Source organism: Aquarana catesbeiana, linkage group LG09, assembly GCF_042186555.1.
Source record: "Aquarana catesbeiana isolate 2022-GZ linkage group LG09, ASM4218655v1, whole genome shotgun sequence".
Taxonomy (NCBI): Eukaryota; Metazoa; Chordata; class Amphibia; order Anura; family Ranidae; genus Aquarana; species Aquarana catesbeiana.
In genome coordinates this window covers 256987931-257013884 of record NC_133332.1, presented here as the reverse complement: position 1 = coordinate 257013884, position 25954 = coordinate 256987931, and the positions used below count along the sequence as shown (strand labels likewise).

General features: G+C 42.9%; 1 protein-coding gene across 3 annotated transcripts in view; it reads right to left on the bottom strand.

The window, feature by feature from the left end:
• The window catches only part of HCFC1 (host cell factor C1), a 67741-nt gene that overhangs the window by 16859 nt on the left and 24928 nt on the right, over positions 1 to 25954 (bottom strand). For all 3 annotated transcript variants that reach the window (XM_073600250.1, XM_073600252.1, XM_073600251.1), the window contains exons 2-19: positions 24860 to 25008; positions 24621 to 24781; positions 24161 to 24369; positions 21208 to 21292; positions 20932 to 21038; positions 19527 to 19706; positions 17166 to 17513; positions 16897 to 17057; positions 16565 to 16762; positions 16158 to 16379; positions 15968 to 16072; positions 14507 to 14726; positions 13286 to 13428; positions 12938 to 13076; positions 5692 to 5909; positions 2542 to 4147; positions 1513 to 1730; positions 324 to 768 (exon numbers count right to left, since the gene is read on the bottom strand). In XM_073600250.1, coding sequence (XP_073456351.1) covers positions 324 to 768; positions 1513 to 1730; positions 2542 to 4147; positions 5692 to 5909; positions 12938 to 13076; positions 13286 to 13428; positions 14507 to 14726; positions 15968 to 16072; positions 16158 to 16379; positions 16565 to 16762; positions 16897 to 17057; positions 17166 to 17513; positions 19527 to 19706; positions 20932 to 21038; positions 21208 to 21292; positions 24161 to 24369; positions 24621 to 24781; positions 24860 to 25008 — 4914 coding nt within the window. The remainder of the gene's footprint in view (positions 1 to 323; positions 769 to 1512; positions 1731 to 2541; positions 4148 to 5691; positions 5910 to 12937; positions 13077 to 13285; positions 13429 to 14506; positions 14727 to 15967; positions 16073 to 16157; positions 16380 to 16564; positions 16763 to 16896; positions 17058 to 17165; positions 17514 to 19526; positions 19707 to 20931; positions 21039 to 21207; positions 21293 to 24160; positions 24370 to 24620; positions 24782 to 24859; positions 25009 to 25954) is intronic.

Below are 25954 nucleotides of genomic sequence, written 5' to 3'. Positions count from 1 at the left end.
AGAGTAAATTGATGTACATTGTATATATGTCAAGGAAATACTTAATCTACTTTTGTAAATGTTAAATTTGCATACGGTACTTTTTTCCTGAAGTACTCCTGTATTTTTGCATTTTATGATTGAGGTTTGTGCCAAGTTCAAAAAAGTCCTAAAAAAGGTTTTAACATTTAGTTGCCATTAAGAAGTAAAGGTCTATCTGCTGCACTCTATAATCCAGGAGCATCTATCTAAAACCAAGACATCAGTGCCTGCTGGGCAAAACATTTCCTCATTACACATCTTTCATTTACAACATCCCTCCTCTCCACACTATAAAAACTTACCCATCACTGCCTGTTGTGCAGCTTGTAAAACTGCTTGTATAGCCAATGCCTGGGCTTCTTCTGTGGCAGCAGCTTGTGCAGCTGCCTCGGCTGCAGCAGTTACTGCCAATTCTTCAGGCGTTAACCCTGTGACCATTAGGGTGGTTGTCTGACCCTCTGCCATAAGTTCTTGGGGAAGGGAAAGCTGTTCCACTCCTTGCTGCTCGGCGGCAGCAGCAGCCGCAGCCTCTTGAACCTGGTTTGCTTCAATTGCCGCTTGTAGCTGTGCCTCAGTATGCGCCGGCACTGCAGTGTCCATCGCTTGTGTTTCAGGCTCAGCCTGAGCATCTTCAGGAGGCTGGAGCATATCCGAGGACAAGTGAGCTCCAGCTTGTTCATTGCAAGGGACAGCCTCTGAACTCTGTGCTGCATCCTCTGGGGCTGGTTCAGTCATAGATGAAATATTCTGCAAAAAGAGGGGGAGGAGAAAAAAAAAAAACACAAAAAACTCTTAGTTCAATTTAGAGCTGCACGATTCTGGATAAAATGAGAATCACAATTTTTTTTTTTTGCTTGGAATAAAGATCACAATTCTCGGCGTAATATCCGTTATAGAAAAAAAAATTGGGCTAACTTTACTAGTTTCTTTATTAAAATTCATTGAAGTATATTTTTGCCCCAAAAAAACAAAGAAGCAAATAAAAAAAAAAAAATGCATTTGAAAGACTGCTGCGCAAATACAGTGTGACATAAAATTTTGCCATGACTGCCATTTTATTCTCTAGGGGTCTCTGCTTAAAAAAAAAAAAAATTATATAATGTTTTAAGTAATTTTCTAGCAAAAAATACTGATTTTTAACTTGTAAGCAGCAAGTGTCAGAAAAAGGTTTAGTCTTTAAGTGGTTAAACTGCCCTCATTTGCAGACCGAAGTTCATCCCTTAGCTCTAAAAGAACCAAAATTATACAATGTTGTGATAAAAAAAAAAAAAGCTGGCAAAGTTTGACAGCTCTGCACTTGTTAAATAAATCGTAGAAATGCTGGATTAAGATCCTAAAAGGGGGGTTAAATCGAGATCTGCATGATTGTTTATAAAAATATGCGATCTAGTTCAGTTTAACCATTACAAAACAAAAACAGGTTTATGAAGTATAAAACAGTTTAGTGCCTAGAAAAAAAAAAAAAGATAATATAGAATACAATTTGCTTACCGGAACAGAAGGTCCAGGCAGATGAGTGGACTGAGTCACAGTAGTTACGGCCCTAGAAACTATAGGCTGCGCGGTATGTGCCGGAGATGAGGATGAAGCTGCTACCGCTACAATAGTCACTGGAGCTGCAGCAGCTGCAGGATCAGCATTGTTGCCTGAGGCGGCTTCCTCTGTGGGGACGGTCTCCTGCTCTCCTTGGCCATTCGCGGCTGGCGGTTCTACAAAACAGATAAGCAGTTTTTAACATCAGGCACACAAAGCTATGAAAAAACGAAAACAATACATATACTTGGAGAGCAAATACATTTTATAACCATTGAGCAATTTACCCAATGCACCCGCCCAGGAGTCAGTCTATACACCGGACAATAAGTAGAATGAACAATAAAATGACTGAATTTTACTACGAAACTAATAGATGACCATCACAGGTTTTCCCTCTATGGTCAAAAAAAAAAAAAAAAAAAAAAGAAGAAGAGGGGGGAATACAAAATAAAAAGATAAGGCAAAAAGCATACCAGTACTTACTAGCCCTTTCCTGTCCCAGAAAAAAATACCCATTTTTTTTTTTAACCCAAAAGCATGTCGTCACGTGATATCTACGTTTTTTTTTTTTTTTTTTTTTTTTTTTTTAAGCATTAGGCCCCTTCTCATGGGCCGTCCGATCGAAACTGCCTGCAACAGACCCTCCATTATCCTCAATGGCAGTCTGATATAAAAACTGGACTTGTGTCCATTTACAACCGGCTACCTCCGGCCCGATCAAAACATACGGAAGGGGATCTGTTCCACTGTCTGGCCAGATTGGAGGGCAGTCGGGTGTAAAACAGACAGCTAGTATGTTCACAACCGACTGCCCATAGAGCAGATAGGGCTGTTGTCTGGGTCATGTCATCCAGCAGCTTCGCTCAGCAGTGAAATAGCAAACAGATCCCCCGTTGAGCAAAACTGGATCCGGCCTGTGTGAATGGGGCCTTAGACAAATCCAAGTACATAAAACAAAATACACAAAACAAGACGGATTCTCACCTTGATTATCCCCCATGTTGGCTGTGACGGTGGTTGCTGTGTGGGTAGTTCCTGTTTCGTGTGTTTCACATGGTGGGTTTGAACAGACTTGTTGTGCGGGAGGTTGATTACCTCCCATGTTAGATGTAGACGTGGTTGATGTATTGGTAGTATTGGTCTCATGAGTTTCACAAGGTGGGTTGGAACACACCCGCTGCTCTAAAGTGTTGGGCGTTGTAGATGTCTGGCTAGCTTCACTGGACTGCTGGGAACTTTCACCCTGCTGCGCTCCGATATTTGAACTACTTGTGGTTGCAGTGTTGGTTGTACCAGTTTCATGAGTCTCACATGGTGGGTTAGAACATGATGGATTTACAACCTGATTGTCTTCGGACACAGACATGGTAGTATGAGTGGAACTTGCTTGATGGGTCTCACAAGAGTCACCTTCAGATCTCTGTCCATTCTCAGATGGACCACAGTGGATATTGGACCTGGCCGTAGTTGCCGTTTGAGTAGTGCCAGTGATTTCAAAGGGACTTTTATTGCACGCCGACTGTGTTTCTTCAGGGGTGGATGGTTTGATTTTCTTGCTAGATCCAGAACCATTTTCTACCTCTAAAAGGCGTTTTGAATCAGAGCTGAACTCTGTATTTAGGGACATGGTAGTTTTTGTAGAAACAGTTTGATGGGTCTCACATGGTGCATTGTTTTGTCTTGCAGTGGTTGGCGTGTGGGTAGTGCTAGTTTCACGAGTTTCAGACTGGGGATTAGGGCATACCTGCGCAGCACTGCCTGGCTGTTCTGTTGCAAGATTAGATGTCGCCACAGTTGGCGTATTGGTTGTGGAAGTTTCGTGCATTTCACAGGGTGGATTGCTACAAACCTGTGGTACCTTTTCAGATTGCCCGCTGGTAATGCCAGGCACAGACATAACTGTACGTGTGGATATAGTTTGTAATGTTTGACAGGGTGGATTTCCTGGCCTTTGCGAGTTCTCGTGTTGCTCATTGGCAAGGTTACCTCTGGCTGTGGTGCAAGTTGGAGTTGTGCCGGTATCGTGCGTTTCACATGGTGGATTAGAACACTGCTCACTGCTAATATTTGCCTTTGCGGTGGTTGATGTCTGCGTAGTTCCAGTTTCGTGGGTCTCACAGGGAGGGTTTGAGCAAACCCTTGTTATGGAACCATTCTGACCAATATTTGACATTGCAGTCGTTGCAGTCTGTGTGGTTCCAGTCTCGTGAGTCTCACATGGAGGGTTAGAGCAAACTCTGACCACATTACCATTCGCCTGACCCAAGGATGTGGCTACAAAGGTTCCAGGCTCCTGTCCTTCACACACAAACTGAAGCGTTCCTCCAGGCTGCCGAACAAGATTCACAAGGGTGGTGGTGGGAGTATTTGTGGTTCCTGTCTCATGAGTCTCACAAGGAGGATTGGAACATACAAGGGTTACTGTGCCCGGAGGCTGATCTCCTTGGCCAGAATCAGCTATAGTAACTGTTGCTGTGGGTTGATCTGAAGTTGGTGAAGCCAAAATAGAGACAGGAAGGTCATGGACTGGCTGAGCCTCCACACCACTGGGAGTTGTGATCAATGTCACTTGTGTGGGCTGTGATATTGGCTAAGGAAAAAACAAAACAAAATGTGAACTGTAGTTCTGGCACTAATAGCACAATTCACTACATAGAAAGCATGACTGACCCCCTGCAGGCTGCGGAAACATATTACAGAATTTTCCCCCAGTAATTGCATTCCAGCTACTTAAACAATTAAAGAGAAAGGTGACCATGTGTCACATTTGATGGTCAATAGTAAGGCAATCGGCAGCAAGTATGACCAGGAATCTGTGCTAATTTCACCATCTTTATCAATTTGTGAGGTGTGTCCTCAACCAAGCTGTGCCGATTAACTGCAGAGGGGGCACAGGATTGTCTACGCATGAAATTGTCCAAAATATCTTAGTATGCTGACGCCTTAAGAATTCTCTTCACTTGAACCAAGGGGCCAAGCCCAACCCCTGAAAAACATCCCCACACCATAATCGCCCCTGCACAAAGCATGGTCCATAAAGACAATAACTGAGTTTGGGTGGAGGAACTTCACTGGCTTGCACAGAGTCCTGACCTCAACCTAATAGAACACCTTTGGGATGAATTAGAGCGGAGACTGTGAGCCAGGCCTTCTTATTAAACTTCAGTGCCTGGCCTCACTAATGCGCTTCTGGAAGAATGGTCAAACATTCCCATAGACACACTCCTAAAACTTGTGGACAGTCTTCCCAGAAGAGTTGAAGCTGTTATATGGACTAAGACTTGGATGCCATTAAAATTCATGTGTGTGTGCGTGTGTAAAGCATGAATGCTCAACCTGTGACCGTCCAGCTGTTGCGGAACCACAAGTTCCATCATGCCTTTGGGAGTCAAGCTTGTAATGGTCAGCAGCTTGCAATGCCATATGGGACTTAGGGCCAGTTCACTGCATTTTTTTCTGCATCAAAATGCATGGAAAGTAGGTTATATGGTTTTTAATGGCATAGTTCACACCAGTGCTTGCAGTTAAAGAAAAAAAAAAAAAAAATGGGACATGCTGCATTTTTCCTGCACTAGGACGCTGTAAAAAGGCATTAAAAAAAAATGCACTGGAACAGAGGAGGGAAAAATACTCTGGACTGCATCAAAAATGTGCATGCAGAAGAGCATCTAGAACACGTTTTGGACTGCGTTTCTAATAGTGTGAACTGGCCCTTATAGTTCTGCAACAGCTGGAGGGCCACAGGTTGAGCACAGGTGTCCCAATACTTTGACATTAGTGAAAATGCAACTGAATTGTGTGTTTAAGGCTAGGTTCACACCTATGAGTTTTGCAGTGCGTTTTCAGTTTGCAGAAACGCACTACAGTCCATTTAACATGATTACAACCAAAATGGTCAGGGACTTTTTGCCCGTAGTAGGTTGCATTTTTGGTTCCATAGACTAATGGAAAAAACATCAAAAACAGTACATGCAGTTTCTCCAAAAAAAAAAAAAAAAAAAAAAAAAAAAAAAAAAAAAAAATGCACTAGGAAAACACGACTGCAACCTGCATAGGTGTGAACCTAGCCTAACAGCTTGTCTGGTGCAGTTTCTTTTACAAATTGTAGTTTGACAAATCAAATGCTACACTTACCTGCATAGTAATTGTGGGAGTGCTCAGTCCTGAAGCAGCAGTAAGAGAGGTTTGTGCGGCAGACATGGTAATGGCACCAGGATTGATCACTTGACTAGAGAGGGTGGCTATGGTACCCAAGGTATTAATTGGAGTAGCAAGTGAAGCTGTGTTGTGTACACCAGCTCCTGCAAGACTTGTGGAAACTGTACCAGTGACTGTGCCAAGAGTGGTCACTCCTAAGTGCAAAGGAAGAAAAAAAAAAAGGTTGCATTATCAAAAGATATTTAAATACATACACCCTCCCTCCGCTTGCTCATTACATATGCAGGTTATACTTCAACCTTTCCAGCACTACCAACTTATAGGAGAATAGATGAATAGGAGCCATAATCCTGAGAGCCAATCTTCCAACAGTATATATGCAATTGTGCTTTCTTTTGGGTGCAGACACCATGAATGCAGCTTTACTGTTGATACTTGATTTTAAAAGTAGAGCAGTTGCAAGACTGGATATTGGAGTCAGGTTCTTATTCATCTATTCTATATAATGGTGAGCCAGCACCTAGTTCATCTTTGTACAGGTTAGAGAACAGGTCTGGAGCGGTGCCTGTAGGCTTGGGATGCTTCAAGCATTAACCAGTGGTTGTGCTTCACTGTTCCCTCTCACAAGGGAAATCTATAGCCCGTCATAACGTGGCTCGTATTTCAGCTAATTTGGCCAGTTTGGCGCTGTAGGTACTACTCGGCTTGCCAAAAGTTAATTTTAAATCAACTATTTGTCAAAGGAGTCAGGATAAAAAAAATTGGCAGCATAACTGCATGTCACCTTTCATAATACAATAACCAGCAGGGAAGTTTCCCTTCATCCACGCCGTTCATCGCCCACAGGCTGAATGACAGAAACATAAGTGTATGGCTAGCCTATGGGTTTGCACTCTCAAATGCACTACTTATGAAGACAATATCAATAAATAAGAGATGGCAGTTGCACCATAATATCAAGGGCTTCTCTAGTTGATAGTTTATAAATCTAATGCAAAACACAATGCTATGGGGATACTTTAAAAAAAAAAAAAAAAAAAAAAAAGTGTATTTCCACTTTCACAGCGAAATCCTTACCTGTAAAATCCTTTTCTTTGAAGTACATCACGGGACACAGGGCCATAGTCGTTACTATGTGGGTTATAGGCTACCTTCAAGTGATGGACACTGGCACGCAATACACGTGTATACCAAAGAAGGTGGGGACCTCTGTGTCCCATCATGTACTTCAAAGAAAAGGATTTTACAGGCAAGCAGTTTAAAAACACTATTTTCTTATTGTACATCACGGGACACAGAGCCATAGTAATTACTATGTGGGATGTCCCATAGCAATGCCAACTGAATGGAGGGAGACACAACAAAAGTAGGGCACTAAGAGGCTAGAGGACTTATGCTGCAGCCTGCAGTACACTGCGCCCAAAGGGGATATCCAAATGACCTTTTACATCTACTTGATAGAATCTGGTAAATGTATGGACTGAAGACCAAGTTGCGGCCTTGCAGATATGAGCCATGGAGGCTTGGTGATGCATTGCACAAGAAGCACCTGGCGGAGTGCGCTTTAATATGAAAAGGTGGAATTTTCCTAGATTGTAAGCTCTAACGAGCAGGGCCCTCTGATTCCTCCTGTATTGAATTGTATTGTGCTTGTACTGTCTGCCCTAATGTTGTAAAGCGCTGCGTAAACTGTCAGCGCTATATAAATCCTGTATGATAATCATCATTTTCCTTTTAAAACCATAAGCTTGAACAATTACTTGATTAATCCATTTAGCAATAGTAGATTTCGACACTGCCTGACCTCCTTTAGGACTGTCTGACAACACAAAACAAAACATCCATTTTACTAATTTGAGCGGTCACCTTCAAATAGACCTTCACCGCCCTCACCACATCAAGAGAATGTAGTGACCTCTCTTCCACAGAATGAGGTTCTGGAAAAAATGAAGGCAGAACAATATCCTGGTTTAAATGAAAACCTGACACTACCTTCGGTAGGAAATTAGGATGAGGCCGCAATACAACCTTAAAATTATTTTCCTTGTCAAGAGGACCAAGGGAATATTTCGTATTGGCTCAAAAGGCTGTTTCTGTAATGCCGACAGGACTAAATTCAAGTCCCAAGGGTTCAGGGGTGACCTAACTGGAGGAATAATCCGCGTTACCCCTGAATAAAAGTTAACCAGAGAGTGAAGCAAGTGGTCATTGAAAAAACACTGATAAGGCTGACACCTGGCCTTTGATAGTACTCAAGGCCAGCTTCATTTCCAATCCCATCTGCAGAAATTCAAGGATCCTACCTATGACATATTTCCTGGGGTGCCAACCCCTGGATTCACACCAGGAGACATATGCCTTCCAGACTCTATAGTATATGACTCTGGAGGCCGGCTTCCTTGCATTAACCAAAGTAGAAACTACTGAACCTGACAGCCCACAGTCTTTCAGAATGTGGGTCTCAATAGCCATAACGTTAAATTTAGCATTTGTAAGATAGGATGGAATACCGGACCTTGCGAGAGAAGGTCTGGTTTATAATGGTAGAGTCCATGGGTCCCCTACCGCCATCTTTATGATCTCTGCAAACCAAGATCTTCTGGGCCACAAGAATGACCTCCTTCCCTTCCCTCGGAAGCAGAACAGGAGGGAACGCATAGATCAGTGAAAACTGATCCCACGGAAAAACCAAGGCATCTGTTCCGCATGCCATCGGATCCCTTGTCCTTGACACAAAGTTGTCGATCTTGTTGTTGAACCTGGACGCAAACAGATCCACGTCCAGGATTCCCCATCTTTGACATATTGAAAGATATCGGGGTGAAGAGACCATTCCCTCGGGAACAACTGTTGGCAACTCAAGTAGTCCACCTGCCAATTCTCCATCCCTGGAATGAAAATTGCTGACAAAGGATAGGATAGGATTCACCTCTCTTTGGGCCACACGACTTCTCGTTCCCCCTTGGTGATCGATATAGGCCACTGCTGTGGCATTGTCGGATTGGATTCTGACAGAACAATTCCGTAGTCTGAGCGTCCAGGCATTTAGGGCCAGGCGTACTGCCCGAATCTCTAGGATATTGATGGGCAAGGTCATTTCTGATTTGGACCATTTCCCTTGGACACTTCTTCCAGGACTGCGCCCCAGCCCAGAAGGCTGGCATCCGTTACCACCTTCCAGGTAACTGTTAGAAAGGATTTTCCATTTGGAAGATTCTTGGATATCAACCACCAATTGAGACTCTGATGCACTTTGGGGGATAAACGCATTGGGAAGTCCAGAGCTTGGACCTTCTTGTTCCAAGTTGACAGGATACTATTTTACAGCAGTCTTGATTGAAACTGCTCATAAGGAACGGCCTCAAAAGAAGCTACCATCTTTCCCAACAATTTCATGCAAAGTCGAATAGAAGGATTCTTCTTTGTCTTGACCAACTGAATCAGTTCCTTTATGGAACTGAATCTATGATCAGCCCCAAGTACTGCAATCTCCTTGATGGTTTTAAGGGGGATTTCTCTAGGTTGAGAATGCAACCTAGGTATTCCAGGTAGACCAAACTTTGGTTTAAGCGGGCTACTGACTGATCTATCAAGAGTAGATCGTCCAAGTAGGCTAGTATTGTTATACCTTGAGCCCTTAATCTGGCTAAAGGAGGAGCCAGGACCTTTGTAAACACTTAAGGTGCAGTAGCTAGACCGAAAAGGCAGAGCTACGAACTGAAAATGAAGATTTTCTACCTTGAAGCATAAATATTTCTGGTGAGCAGGGAATATCGGCACATGGAGATAAGCATCTTTGATGTCGACTGACGCCAGTTCTCCCCCTTGTAGGATGGAGACTACTGATCGGATTGACTCCATGCGAAAGGAATGGATATTCAAAACCTGGCTTAGATCTTTGAGATCTAAAAACAAGGTCTGACATCCCCGTTTGGTTCCGTGAAAAGGTTTGAATAAAACCCTAATCCTTGCTCTAAGGGGACCACCGATATCACTCTAAGACAAGAGATGATCCAAAGCCAGAAAGAGACTTTACTGGATCTCTGGGAACGTTTGATCTGAGAAAACGGGGAGACGGGAATTCTCGGAACTCTAGTTTGTAACCTAGAGACATTGAGGAAGCCACCCATCGGTCTTGACATTGTTCCTGCCAGACCCTTGAAAAACAGCAGAAGTCTTCCCCCCACTCGAGCGAGTGGGGGAGCCCCTTCATAAGGAGGTTTTAGTATTTTGTTTTATGGGTTTCCTCCCCCAGGGCCTCTTTTGACCCTGGGACTGACCTTGAGGTTTACCACTTGAATTCAACGGTGGAGGCCGTCGTGACTGCCTGGAGGCTGATGCCCCTGGCACTGGAGAAGCACGTTTTTCAAAGAAAAAAAAAATGCTTAAACTTCTTCTTAACCGGTAAAAGGGAACTTTTCCCATTAGAAATTCTTTGGATGTATTTATCCAGATCGTCTCCAAATAACCGTGAAATGGAAAACTGGCCAAGAGCTTTTTGCATGGCGCTTCGGCTGACCAATTATTCAACCATAAGATTCTACGCACATGTACCAGCCCTAGCATAAGCCGTGAGGCCTGGAGAATAGAATCTTTCATAGCGTCTACTGTAAAACACAACGCCTCTGATATCCCAGCCAAATCTTGGGCCTGCTTATCAGGAATAATTTTGAGGACCTCTATAAACTCGTCTTTTAGAGACCGAGATACCCCGATCGCTGCCAGTGCAGGCTGAACCACTGAACCTGTGAGCAAAATATAGTTTTTAAAAAGGAATTCCAACTCATCTGTTGGATCCTTCAGCAGACAAGTCAGGTTTTGGTTCACAGAAGATATAGCAGCGTCAATTGCTGGAATTCACCATTTCTTATTAAACTCTTCATCCATAGGATAAAGCGTTGAAAACTTTTTTGGAGGAAAAAACTGTTTATCTGGGTGCTCCCACTCAGAATACATAAGTTTTTTTAGCCATGAATGTATAGGAAAAGCATGAACAGTTTGGGGAGGCTTTAGTGAACCCAAACCAGAAGTGGGCTCATCGACTGACTCGGCTACTGGCAGCAAAAATGTGGAGCAATTAAGTGAGAGATTGTACCAACAACCTTTCTTGTGAACCTGACCCTTACGCATTAGGTTCTTCGGAAGAGGAGTCATCAGCCTCTTCTTGGTCCCCTGAGAGAAATTAATCATCTCCCAACCCCTTGTTCCTTAGCACGAGGGTTCTGAGCAATGGACAGGGGCCTGTTACACTTAGTCCCACTCTGGGATGCGATTAAAGCGACAATTTTTTGCTCCAAGCCTAAAATGGTTGAAGAAAAAAACCTCCTTAGTAATATATACAGAGGCTGTAGTGTTAAGCACAGCTGCAACACTGGTCCCTCCAGATGGCTTACTCTGACCAGCCATATTACTCTCAGGGGAGGATGCCACCTTTTTTTTTTAGATGGTTCTAGGCTTCCGTGTGACTGTATAAGTCTTTCTAGAGCCCCTTTTTGAGGTGTTTTTACCCCCCCCCCTTCCGACCATAGCTGGATGCACAAAGCAGAGGTACTACCAGAAGGAACACATCTACTGCTTGAGCAATAGTTCAGCCCTGACGCCACTATTAATGCTCAGCCTGATGCAGTAGTAAATGTGTCCAAAGGAATTACTGTGTCACCAAACCTTTCATGCCACCTTTGCTCTTGTGTCCCTCTGCAGCAACTAAAGGTGCCTTTTAAAACACTTTTTCCTGCACTGGAGGACACCAACGCCACGCTAAGCCCCGCCCCCTCTCCTTTGAAAAAGAGCCTTTCCGTGCGAGCGCAGGCTTCCGATCCTATGGGATCATCAGCGAGGGGAAGAAAATAGCGAAGGGGGGCCTGGAAACTGCTGAGTATGGCGGTATGCAGTTTGGCCTTTTTTTTTGCGCTTCTTCCCCGTGAAGGGGGGGGGACAGCAGGAAAAACACCCCCAGACTTACCAGAGGTCTGCTGCTAGCTGGAGGAAAGGAAAACTGCTTGTTCCGGACACAACGTTAGCTCTCTGAGGAAGCGTGAGAAGGTCGGTGCTCTATACAGCCCCCAGTGGCGACACATAGGCATGACACCATTTACTAAATTAAAAGGGAGACATTCATAAGAAAATTTCAAAAACTACCTTTCCCGCCGCAGGGATTTTCTGTGGTAAAACCAACAGACCCAATCATCACCATTCACGGAACTGGGGATCCTCAGGGAAACCCACAATCCTGGACCTGTAATAGCACCACCGCCAGTAAAACTTTATGGCCTTAATACCAAAAAGTACTGGATCACGGGGTCCAGCTCTCTAAAAGAGGCCCGGGTACCATTCAATTCAGCCTAAAAGACACTTTGAATGGATCCGGCTGCATGGCTAGCCCCAGCGAGGATTGCTCCAGTGGAGCTCAGCACAGCACATCTTTACTCATGACCAATACCTTAGACACTGGCGAAAAACTGAGGTACTCCCAGTAGTGGGATGGGTTATATAGGGTGTGCACTTTTTGTCTTAGGAGCGTGCCAGTGTCCATCACCTGAAGGTGGCCTATAACCCACATAGTAATGCCCCGTACACACGGTCGGATTTTCCGATGGAAAATGTCCGGAGCGTGTTGTCGGAAATTCCGACCGTGTGTGGGCTCCATCGGACATTTTCCATCGGATTTTCCGACACACAAAGTTGGAGAGCAGGAGATAAAATTTTCCGACAACAAAATCCGTTGTCGGAGATTCTGATCGTGTGTACACAAATCCGATGGACAAAGTGCCACGCATGCTCAGAATAAATAAAGAGATGAAAGCTATTGGCCACTGCTCCGTTTATAGTCCCGACGTACGTGTTTTACGTCACCGCGTTTAGAACGATCGGATTTTCCGACAACTTTGTGCGACCGTGTGTAGACAAAACAAGTTTGAGCCAACATCCGTCGGAAAAAATCCTAGGATTTTGTTGTTGGAATGTCCGAACAAAGTCCGACCGTGTGTACGCCCTATAACTATTATGGCTCTGTGTCCCATGATGTACGATAAGAAATAAAAATTTGGGGTTCTAAGTAATTTTCTAGCAAAAAAAATGGATTTTAACTTGTAAACACCAAATCGCAGAAAGAGGCTCGGTCCTTAAGTGGTTAACCACTTTAGCATAAGATACAGTCTAAAAGCCTTTCGTAAACTGTTACAAGGAATCTACACCGCCGTCATATTGTGCATAAACCACTTACCTGTGGTCCCTTTCACCACAAGAGTTGTGACTGTTGGTTTAACAGCAGAAACGGTCACAGGAGTGACTAGCCTCATCCCACCCATTGGAACAGTTCGGAGTATTGTGCCAGGCTGGCCAGGAGCACCTTTTAGCACCACCTAGTGGAAGGTGAGATTAAAAATTATTTAAACAAAATTTAGATTTCTTCACTCACCATAAAATCATAATTGAAGGACACAACTTAAATATCTCACAGATGGATTTGATGCCGCCACCTTCATCCCTGAGAAATTAAGCTGTGTCCTTCACTGAACGAGAGAGAAAATGAACACAATTGGGCCACTTGTTTGCCAATGTGCCTACCTACCTGGGTTAAACCCTGCTGACCATGACTTGCGAGCTTGGGAACCGCAGTTATTATTTTGGCTGGTGTTCCTGTGCCTGAAGTTACCATTTTAGTTGTGAAGATAGTAATTGGTGACTTCATCCCTGCGGTACTTGTAACACCTGCTATAAGAAGCACAGAAGCATGTCAACATATAATTAAAACAAAAATATACATTCCTAATACAAGCTCTACAACTGCAAAGAAATGCCTTCCTTTAAGAGCTAAAAACACCAAAAGATCAAACCGATTCATATTGGCATCCCCCCCAAAAAAAAAAATAAATACAAAAAAAAAAAAAAAAAAGACACAGACTAATGAAAATTAGGCCAAAGGACCTTAAATCCACTTGCCACCCATATAACTTACTTCTAGGGCGGCAAAGTGGCACTACTGAGGCGGATCACTTACCTCTCCGGTGACCCGCTGCCTAGGATTATACACAGTGGGAGCTGATCTGTGGGTACCATGGACTTGATGTCCGCTGGCACCCAACGATCATTCAGAACGGCGATCTGCCTCTGTGCTGTCAGTAGGGGAGACATGGATCCTGTGTTTCTGCAAAGCAGGGACACGGATCCTTGTCTTCCCATAGTAAAAGCACCTCCCACACAGTACACTAACATACTGGCTAGGCACACAGTTAACCCTTTGATCGCCCCTGATGTTTGACCCCTCCCCAGCCAGTGTCATTAGTAAAGTGACATTGCATTTTTTTAGCACTGATCACTGTATTAGTGTCACTAGTCCCCTAAAAATGTCACGGTCTGCTATAAGTCACTAATCGCTGCCCTTACTAGTAAAAAAAATTTAAAAAAACAAACAACCAAAAAATAAAACTATCCGCTTATTGGGATTTTTTAATACCAAAAAGACGTAGCAAAATACATATTGGCCTCAAATTTAAGAAATTAGGTTGGAATTTTTTTTTTATTGGATAGGTTTTATAACAGAAAGTAAAAAATAGTTTTTTTTTAAATGATTTTTTTTTTTTTTGTGGTTTATGGCAGCGGTGATCAAATACCACTAAAAGAAATCTCTATTTGTGGGGGGGGGGGTGTGAATCTTCAGGAGATGAAGTGTTAAAGCTGCTAGGAAGTTGCACCTATTTGCTATTTCTACCCCCCCCCCCCCCCCCCCCCGTAAGCTATGAAATGTATAAAAATGTATGCTCTGCTCCGTATTACAAGGTAAGGGTAGTACCTGTAGCCCCTGCCTGAGTGATGATGGCAGACATAGGGATAGTTTTGATAATGGTAGTGGTCCCTGGCTTGGTGGTATTTGGAGACACGCTGCTGATGCCTAGAATGGTAGGCTTGGTTCCCGTGCCTCCAGCCTGCGTTGTGGTGATTATAGTTGTGGGTTTACCATCGGCTGAAGTCACCAACTTCAGTATAGTTCCAGCAGGAAGAGGTCCCTTGGTCTGCACATGAATTAAGGAAACAGATTATGATCAGGTACAAAAACCTATATGGCTTACAGTTCTACCAAAAAAATTCTTAAAAAAAGACGTGAAAGACAACAATTAGAAAGGAACTTGTACCAAGAGAAATATATTGCAATGTCTTTCTGAAAATGTTATTTGCCTGGCAATCCTGAACAGGTAAGACACACTGAACAGCATAAAATCTGCTGGTCTACATTTTTTTTCTCCAGGTCAGACTAGCATTGACGCCACAAGCCTGACAACCAGGCAATTAGCATTTTCAGCAAGTCAGCAATAGAAGCGAACATTTTTTAAGTTGGCAATATTCTATTGCTAAAAATAAAGAACTGCGCTACGTGCATAAATGTGAAGACATAAAATAAGTGAATCGTGAGTGACCAAATTTGAAGAAAATCCTGCTGCTAAACACTTAAACCTCGATATAAGGCAAAAACCAAGTACATATCAGTGTAGCGCTGGACATAAAAAATGTGACTAGTGACTAAAAAAATAGTGCACACTCTCTAATATTAAGATACAATGCCAAAACAAATAATATAAAACACACATAGATTATTCATCTAGGGCTTATATCTAAATATGATAAATAGTGAAATTCTTATGAGTGAAATAAAAAATTCGAAAAGTGTCCCAAATAACAATGTGTTAATTCCAAAGAAATCCAGAAAAAGATGTTTTGCAGGGTTCAGGAATACTTGATCCACCTCTCGTGCTGCCCACCACCAAATGGTAAAATTGAAGGCTTACCGAAAAGCCTACGACCGCCCTTACTCAGGGGGGTCAAAACAGGCTTAGTAGTGGATATTAGTAGATATTTCCACTACCAAGCCTGTTTTGACCCCCCTGAGTAAGGGCGGTCGCAGGCTTTTCGGTAAGCCTTCAATTTTGCTATTTGGTGGTGGGCCGCACGAGAGGTGGATCAAGTATTCCCGAACCCTGCAAAACATCTTTTTCTGGATTTCTTTGAAATTAACACATTGTTATTTGGGACACTTTTCGAATTTTTTATTTCACTTATAAGAATTTCACTATTTATCATATTTAGATATAAGTCCTAGATGAATAGTCTATGTGTGTTTATATTATTTGTTTTGGCATTGTATCTTAATATTAGAGATTGTGCACTATTTTTTAGTCACTAGTCACATTTTTTATGTCCAGCGCTACACTGATTGTTAAATATTCTATTGCTCAAATAAATGAATCTCGCCATTCACCTGTAGGATCTGTGTTAGGGGCCCCGAAGAAGCTTGTCCTGTTATTGCAGATGTCTGCACTGGCTTAGTCTGTACGACAGACACCATTTTACCAAGATTTGAAATCTGAAAGCACAAAAATTGTAAGAACAAGCCGCAGCCAACAATAAATAGCCAGTAAACCCACTAAAAGCCAAAAGGCCCGACTTACCAAATGGCCTCCACCAGGGACAGAAATGGGACTTTTCACCAGTGTGATGGTCTTTGTGACGCCTCCAACTACTGTGGTTACAACCTGGGCTTGTTGGGCAACGGTGACAGTTCCAGATTTATGCACAGTGATAATAGGACGATTAGGTGTGTTGGCAGAAGACACTGAAGTGCCCACTTGCGCTGCAGCAGTTTTCAGCATGCGTGTGGCTGGGTTACTGACCTGCAAAACAGAAAAGAAAGCATAGTGTCAGAATATCTTGCATCTTATATATTCTGTTAGCCTAACATCTCTTTGGAAGATCATAAAATCAAACCATACTATCAAGTGCAGGATTTCAAATAATCCAGGAAATTTTACACTCTTGCTCTGTAAACCCACAAGCAAAACAAAGTCTAGATCCCTACCATTATTGGAGAGGTTGCCACTTTCACAGATGTGGGAAGAGTGGTAGCAGCAGATGACATAGCAACAGATTTCACCAAGCTGGCTCCAGCAGGCACACTCAGTACTGTGGGTGCAGAGGAAGGAGGGATCTTCTGTGTAGCAGCAGCAGCTGCAGCAAGAGCAGCCATGCCACTCATTGGCTGACTGCTGCCAATAGCCTGCAAGGCAGATACCACTCAATCAAAATACACCTATGTAGGAAAAGATTTAACCGACGATGTACAGAGCTCTCAGTTTAAAGGGGAGCTGCTTGATGGAAATTAAAAAGGACGGTAAAATTAAAAATACTTACAGTGCCTTGAGTGCTTTGGGCAGGCATTACCATGCGCACACCAGGAGGAAGCGAGGTAACAGTAACTGGAGATTTTCCAATTTGTGTAGCTGGCCGAACGGTAACCAGTGGCGAGCTTACTGCGGACTGAGGTGCTTGAACTTTCAGGAGAGCTGGGACAGCTGAAAGAAATTGGCATTCGGTCAAAATCCAAATCGGATGCAGGGAGGGGACGGAGAGACAAAACAACCACACAAGCGAAAATAAATAAATTTCAGTAGGAAACATACTTTGTGGACGTTGAGCAGCAGAAACTGCAATTGGACTCCCAGGGATCGAAGGCAAGACCTGTATAGTTGTTGGAGGCATAGAAGCTGCCTGTGGAACCAGGGTGATGCCTGTGTGGGCAACAGGGTGGACTGAAGGAGCAGCTGCTGCAGGAGCTGGGCTCTTGGGCGGATTCACTGGCACAGACGGAACAGGATTGGCTGGAGACATGGCTGCAGCAGCAGCGGGTATATCATACTTCTGAAGTTGCAACAAATAACTGTCTGCGGTGGACACTGATCCCCAGCTCACCTCCAAAGAATTGGTATTTGCTCTGACTAGCTGAACACGTGCTGGTGCTGGTGGTTTTTCTGAAAAAAAAAAATAAAACACAATAATGCATTAGGGCCCACAAGACTTAATAGAAGACTAAACACTTATGTCAGGGACTGCAAAGACAGGCATGGCCCTTAATATCCCCTTAAGTACATATAACTATGTAATGCAATTTACCACCCTGCCAGATATTTTCACAGCATAAGTTTAGTTTATGGACAACTACTTAGTAAAGAAAATGGGTTTACTTAAAAGCAAGGGAGTCGCCATGTTATGAGACTTAAAGGGCCTTAGCGGCACCCACATACATAAAGAGCGCCAAAATGTTATATTCAGTAGCCGTAATACTACAGAAGCCTGAAAGACTGCAGAATTTAATGGAAGCAAATGGTCAAACTGTAGACATGCTACAAATGCTGTAGGAAACAGACTGAGAACATTTCCACTGCTGGCATTCAAGGGCTGCATGACACGCACCAAAAGGCCCCATGGCTGTAAGCATTGGCTGACTACTCAGGCATACTTTAAGACAGGGGTGTCCAAACTTTTTTCAAAGAGGGCCAGATTTCATGAAGTGAACATGCGTGAGGGCCGACCATTTTGCCTGACTTTTAAAATTAAATGCAAATGAAATATTTTATGCAAAGTTTATTGCAAATGGAATACTATTCATGTCGTAACATTGATGACAATATATGATGATATATAATATATATATCTTCTCTTCTCAGGGTAACAATGAGCTCAGGCGTGTCATGTTTAAAAAAAAAATTATATATATATCTCTTCTTTAGTCTCTGACCAATCCCCAAGCACCTCTCGGTGTAAAGGATGAGCTTGAGCGTTTATTATTTTTTTAAATAATAATCTTTTCTTTAGCCAGCCTAATCCACCAGTGCCTCTCACTGACTGAAAGGATGTGGCCCCCACTTGGAATTTACATATATATCCATCTGTGCCCCCCCAAGTATATATATCTGTGCCCCCCCAAGTATATCCATCTGTGCCCCCCTAAGTATATCCATCTGTGCCCCCCCAGGTATATCCATCTGTGGCCCCCCCAAGTATATCCATCTGTGGCCTCCAAGTATATCCATCTGTGCCCCCCCCCCCCAAGTATATCCATCTGTGGCCCCCAAGCTCAAGCATGTTATTTTTTTTTACTGTGAATATACCTATCTTCTTTAGCTGAACAAATCGCCGAGCGCCGTGCTCATTGTTAAAAGTCGATGTGCCCGAGCCTGCAAGGAAGAAAGCTGACAGCGCACAGCGCCACCGCCAATCACAGGCACTGTGACATTTCCCCGATCTGCGGACTGCAGATGCAGAGATCGGGAATAGTCACAGTGCTTGTGATTGGCTCTGCGCGCTGTCAGCTTCATAGCGGCTCGGGCACATTGACTTCTGAACACGCCCAGCCACACCCCCCCGGCTCATCAACAATTAGCCCGGCGCTCAGGGATTTGTTCAGCTAAAGAAGATATATTCACAGCAAAAAAAACATAACACGCTCGAGCTTGGGGGGCCACAGATGGATGCATATGTAAATTCCAAGTGGGGGCCACATCAAACCGGAACGCGGGCCGCAAATGGCCCGCGGGCCGGACTTTGGACATGCCTGCTTTAAGACATTGTCAACTTAGTGCACAATATTTAGGGAATAGATGTGATGTCTAAAGAAATGGAACCACAATGAAGGACCCTGGGTTAAAGCTAATAACTATTTTATCATTTGTGACACCCCATGAACGTAGATTCTCTATATGCTCTGCTTGGTTATGGCCAAACAGAAAAAAAAAAAACAAAATAAAAGAAAAAAAATAAATAGCCTGACATTTGACAACTCTATTAAATTAAACCCATCTGTCCTGCTACTATACACGGTGCCTCCTGCACATAATAGTTAGCATCTTAATATCTGATTAGATAAATGGTGTTAAACATTCAATATGCTGCTAGAAAATCAAATCAACCAATCAATAAAGCACAGAATTCATGATATTGTTCACTTGCCACAGTATCCCGGTACACCATTGCTTGCTACCCACCTGTTTCCAGGTACCATAGGTCCTTGCAGCACACTTGGTTGTTCCAGGCCTTTCGGTAGCCATCACGACCACTCCATATGTACAAACGTGTATTGATTGCCACAGCGCAGTGGCCAGCACGAGCCCGTGGAATATTATCTTCCAGGGTATCCATGACAATATGTTCCCAAGCCATGGAGTCTGCGAATTAAAGTAGATCTATCAGCACAAGCATCTAGTAACCATACAGCCACATTTTTTCTAACTTTTTTTTTTTTTTTTTTTTTTTTAAAGGTAATGTATTACAATTTGCGTTTCAGTGTGTAAATGGTAACAGTAGTCCCAAGCTACAAAACATATCATACAGCTTATACCTCAAAGCCAATTGGCCGCATATCCTATCGTTACCATTATACATATTTATGTGTTATTACTTTTCTCTTAATTAAACCCTCCCCCCCACCCCCCTGTGACCCTCCCTTATTTGGACCCCCACGATTCCCGGGCGCACCTGGTGGACAGCATCGGTACTGTACGTTGTTCTCTCTTATCTCTAAGTTACTCCTAGCTCAGCTACGCCCCGTTGCTAGGGAGGTAAGTACTCTCAGCGCTAAAGTAGCACTGATTGCGGGCATGGCATTGCTTGGACCCACGGTTTCCACAGTCTCACAAACTTGTTATAGTTGCCTGCCCTAGTGTAAAACGTCCTTTCACTCCACACTGTGGAGTTGACAGTTCCAATCCAATCTTCCGAAGTCGGGGGAGTTCTTGATTACCAAGACTGTGCTATTAATTTCCTGGCTTGAAACAAACATCTTGCTACCGCTACCGCTGTGCTCCTGTCACTCAGCCCATTGTTAACGTGTCCCAGCACACAAGTCTTGGGATCAAGCTCTAAATTAATTTTAAACATTATATTTATTTTCTTTAAGATCTCGGACCAATACCTGACTAATTTTGGGCACCGCCATACCATGTGAATTAGGTCGCCTGTTCTTCTACATCTAGGGCACTCGTCGTTAACTCTGCGGCCGAACATGAAAAGCTTTTTTGGTGTGTAATAAGATCTGTGCAGCAGCATCAGATGGGAGGCCTTTTGTGAAGGTGAGACCGACACCTCTGGTCCAAGTTCCAGGATCCTTTTCCACTCTGTGTCCGTTATCTCCCCCACATCGGCCGCCCATCTGTCCCTGCCCCCAGGGAGGCCCACCTGCATATTTATTCGCTTTGTTAATTGGGTGTATATCTCTGAGATTAACCCCTTAGAGGTCTCTGATTTAATTGTTTGTAGTAGTGGAATCCTGCACCATATGGGGGGTTGCCTGCCGAACTGCTTGCTCAAGGCATGCTTAATCTGTAGATAGCTATAGAATACACGGTTTGGCATCCCGTAATTTTCTAACCTTTAAAATACCACATCACTTACCAAGGTTAAGACAAGCCAGGGTGTTTGTACATTTCCATTCCTTTTCGTGGGTGGCTACTTTAACATCATCCATTACCAAAGGCACCCAGCCTCCAAAGACATACATTCTAAAAAGTGTGGAAAAAAATAAAAAATAAAAAAAATAAAGATCACCCCACAAAAGTTAAGATCCAAAAATATATTACACACACACACACACACACACACACACACACACACACAAAAACACACTTTAAATTTCAGGGATAGGGGATGCAAGATAAAACGAGGGCTTACTTGTTGCTTATGGTTGTGGCAGAATGAAGACTTCTAGGAAGAGGTGCAACACCATTCAGACTAGGCTTACTCCAGGTCAGCGAGTCTAAACAAACAATATGTACATGCCTTAGATAAGATCTCTGTATACCAGAAAGGTAATCATTCAGAAAGTGTGAGTGCAAGAAGTGGTTTATGATTCCTTACAGAAAGGAAAATGGTTACAAAATGGTTGCCTGGCTGGCAGTGGCATGCTGGTCTATTGGTTTCAATACATTCTAAAATCGCCAGAATGAACCATGCGGATAAGTATTTGGTCCAAAGTCACAGGCTGAATGCTTCTTCCAAATCTAAGTAATAAAAAGGTAAAAAGAGCCAGGCAGCCATAATCTTTTTTTAGATTGTGGTTAGCAAAGGTGGACTAAACGCTGATATTTGTACAGATTTTTCTGGTGTTTGGGCCTTCATCCTAAATAGTGTCAGTGACTTGGATAAAATGTTCCTATCTGGAGTCCCAACTTTACTGGGACAACCTTACTTTTTCCCCCCCATTTCACAAATGAAAGTCCAAGTTGCTCCTGACAAATTCCCTTTAGCCCTGGTTCACATTGATGCGATTTGACATGTCAATGGCAGCGTCCAAATCGGTGCGATGCCACACCGATTCCGAAAAGTAGTTTCTGTACTACTTTGGTGATTTTGGGGTGCAATTTCCATTGACATCTGTGCAGAAACCTACACAGATATCTCTGAAATCGCCCTCGAAGTTGGGGCTGACATGTGGGAAAGAAATTGTGCAAAATAAACTCAACTCGCACAATTTCATTACCGCTGTGTGGACCTAGGCTTAAAGCAGAGTTCAACACTTCATTCTAGATCAAATGTGGAAAACTCAGAACTATGAACGCTGGGTATGCAAGACACAAGTTGGAGTGGGTATTCAATGGAACACCAGAGAAGCATTAAAACTTTTGGTTTTAATTGCCACCTACATCCCCGCTTGGTAAAACAACCCTTGTTTCTTGTTCCCCAGACAGTGGTAACCAAGAAAGTAGTGAGAAGTATGGTCCACAATGGGGAATCAAAGAACCATACAGAAATTAAACACCCTTCGCAACTTTAAACACACAAATGATTTATTTTTTAGGAATAAAATAAATAAAATCTATTACATTAATCCGATTTAGCCACTGGCACTCAACCAGAGCACAATATAGTTGACGATAAAAACCTTCAGCCTTTACAAACACTTTAACCACTTCGCATCCAGGCCATTTCTGACACTTCGCTCCTACATGTCAAAAATCATCATTTCTTTGCTATAAAATTAGATAGAACCCCCAAACATTATATATGTTTTTTAGCAGAGACCCTAGAGAATACAATGGCAGTCATTGCAACTTTTTATCTTGCACGGTATTTGCGCAGCAATTTTTCAAACGCGTTTTTTTTTTTAAAAAAAACAGTTTCATGCTTTAAAAAAAAAAACAAAACAGCAAAGTTAGCCAAATTTTTTTGCATTGTGTGAAAGATGAAGTTACGCCGAGTAAATAGATACCTAACATGTCATGCTTCAAAATTGCACACGCTCGTGGAATGGCGCCAAACTTTGGTACTTAAAAATCCCCATAGGCGACGCTTTAAAATTTTTTACTGGTTACATGTTTTGAGTTACAGAGGAGGTCTAGGGCCAAAATTATTGCTCTCGCTCTCACGTTCCCGGCGATACCTCACATGTGTGGTTTGAACACCGTTTTCATATGTGGGCGGGACTTACGTATGCGTTCGCTTCTGCGTGCGAGCTCACGGGGACAGGGGCGCTTTAAAAAATTTTTTTTTTTTTTTTTATTGTTAATTTTACTTAAAAATTTTTATTTTTACACTTTAAAAATTTTTTTTTTTTTTTGATCACTTTTATTCCTATTACAAGGAATATGACACGATCAGTCCTCTTTACAGTGAGATATGGGGTCAATAAGACCCCACATCTCACCTCTAGGCTGGGAAGCCTAAAATCAAAAAAAAAAATAAAACGATCGCCGCTTCACAGCCGAAGCGGCGCCGTTTTTTTGAATGCAGAGGCCAGGCGTGACGTCATAACATCGCGCCCGGCCTCCGAACGATCATAGAGACTCCGGCGACCATCTGGTCCGCCGGAAATCTCTATGGTGAACATCCGGCGCTGGCGGATCCGCTATCCGACTCACCGATCGCTGAGGTGAGTCGGTAGTAGCACCGGAGGGCGGCGGGGGGGGGGGGGGGGAACGGGACGGGAACGTCCCCTCCCGCCGCCCGTAAGAACGATCAAGCGGCGGAACAGCCGATATGATCGTTCTTATGGTGTACGGAATCGCCGGCTGAAAATGCCGGTATCTGAATGATGTCTGTAGCCTCAGACATCATTCAGATATAAGCCCCAAAAGTCGAGGACGTCATATGACGTCCTCCGGATGTCAAGCGGTTAAAGTGCATGTAAAAAGCATTTTTTGGCTAGGGTGGAAGTGTTCTAGACCATTTGCCAAGTTCTTATTGCTGTCAGTCTTCCCACGGGGAATATTCATCCCTCTACTTGTCCTGATGACCTTTGCCACCCAGACAAAAATGGAGAGGGGAATTTACCTGTTCCTTTGAAACTTTCTAAAATGGAAAATTCTCACTTTGAAGAGAATTCCTTTTAGTTCCTGTTGGGTCTCTTGGACAGGAAGTAAAGGGAAATCTCCCAAGCACAACACAGACTGCAGAAGAGTAACTTGAGAGTAGGGAAAAGTTAAGTCCTTTTTAAATTGAAGGGAATAAATATATATATATATATATATATATATATATATATATATATATATATATATATATATATATATATATATATATATTTTAAGATTAGGGGGGGGGGGGGGGGGGGGGTACAATACAGCAGTAGAAAGTCTAATTCTGGGTGAAGGTGCACTTTAATTAAAACAAAGTTAAAGCAGCTTACCTATATCTAAAATCCAGAGATCCCCAAGTCGGCATCCACTCATACCGCCATAGATCACCAATCGAGACTTCTTGGATTCTTTTTCTGTGTATACCACGGCAGTGTGGGACTCCCGAGGAGGGGGCAATATACCATAAGTTATGGGTATGTCCCAAGCTACAACCCCAGAACCAGGACGCAGCTCCAAGATGTAGAGATCATTAAGGTACCTTAAAAGAAAGAATATTGGGGAACAAAATTACTAAAACTGGAGCAGACACAATTTGGAGCAGCTGTGCACCGTAACCAATCAGCTTCTAGCTTCAGCTGATTCAGTTAAGCTTTGAAAATGAAAACTAGAAGCAGATTGGTTGCCAAGAGCAGCTTTTCCAGACTTAGTAAATTCCTCTCAATATATTTCTGCACATCAAACACAGATCATAGGCTCTTGAACTAGTACAGAAGAAATGCAACAGTTTACCTGGGAATATTGTTCTTTGGGTCCTCACTGTCATTAGCCAATCCGCCAAACAGGTAGCATTTGTTTCCAACCAATGAAAAGCTATGTCCTAGTCGTGGACATGGAGGTGGACCATTTTTTGGTGCTTTGGCTTTCAACCTCTTCCATTCCCATCTGCTAGCCTGGAGACATTCATTTGTGGTTTAAATGTTGCAACTTTAATCAACAAAAAAACAAAAAAAACCTATAGCTTTACACACCTGTAGCTCATATAGATCATTGCTGTATTTGCCATATTCCACCATTCCTCCAAAGACAAGCAGCCGAGTCCCATCACAGACAAATCCATAAGCGGCACAACCTGGAGGAATGTCCCCTCTGACAGCTGGAATGAACCACTGGTTTGTAGCTGGAAGCAGATAGAAAAACATTCCATTATACACAGTTAAACTTTATTGTAGTTTTAAAATCTTAATACATTCAGGATCAATTCTTGTAGCAGTTGGCATTCAGTGCAATTGGAATGCACATTTCAGCATCCAGTTACAACCTCCTCTTTTAAGAGAGCCTACAGCTTTAACTTTTGTTTAAAAATTTGGCAAGGAGCAGAAGAGATGGCAAGAAGGAAGCAGGATCAGTTTTTATTGCACCCTCTCAACTTATCCTGGTGGCCACTGTCACTAAAACAGACGGATGGAAAAATCCAATTTTACAGTCATCACCATAACAAGTACAGGTTAGCCACTTAAGGACCGAGCCTCTTTCTGAGATTTGGTGTCCACAAGTTAAAAACAGTTTTTTTGCTAGAAAATTACTTCAAACCCCCAAACATTATATATTTTTGTTCTAACACCCTAGAGCAGTGATGGAAAACCTTGGCACCCCAGACGTTTTGGAACTACATTTCCCATGATGCTCAAACTACACTGCAGAGTGTATGAGCATCATGGGAAATGTAGTTCCAAAACATCTGGGGTGCCAAGATTTGCCATCACGGCCCCAGAGAATAAAATGGTGGTTGTTGCAATACTTTTTGTCACACTTTATTTGCGCACTTTTTTCGAAAAAATTTTTTTTTTTTTTTTTTAATTCAAAAAGTGAGACAACAGTAAAGTTAGCCCATTTTTTTTTTAAATTGTGAAATGTTACGCCGAGTAAATTGATACCCAACATGTCACGCTTCAAAGTTGCACCTGGTTGTGGAATGGCAACAAACTTTTACCCTTAAAAATCCCCATAGGCGACATATAAAAAACACAAAAAACGTAAAAAAAAAAAAAAAAAAAAAAAAACAAAAATCTACAGGTTACACGTTTTGAGTTACAGAAGAGGTCTAGGCCTAGAATTATTGCTCT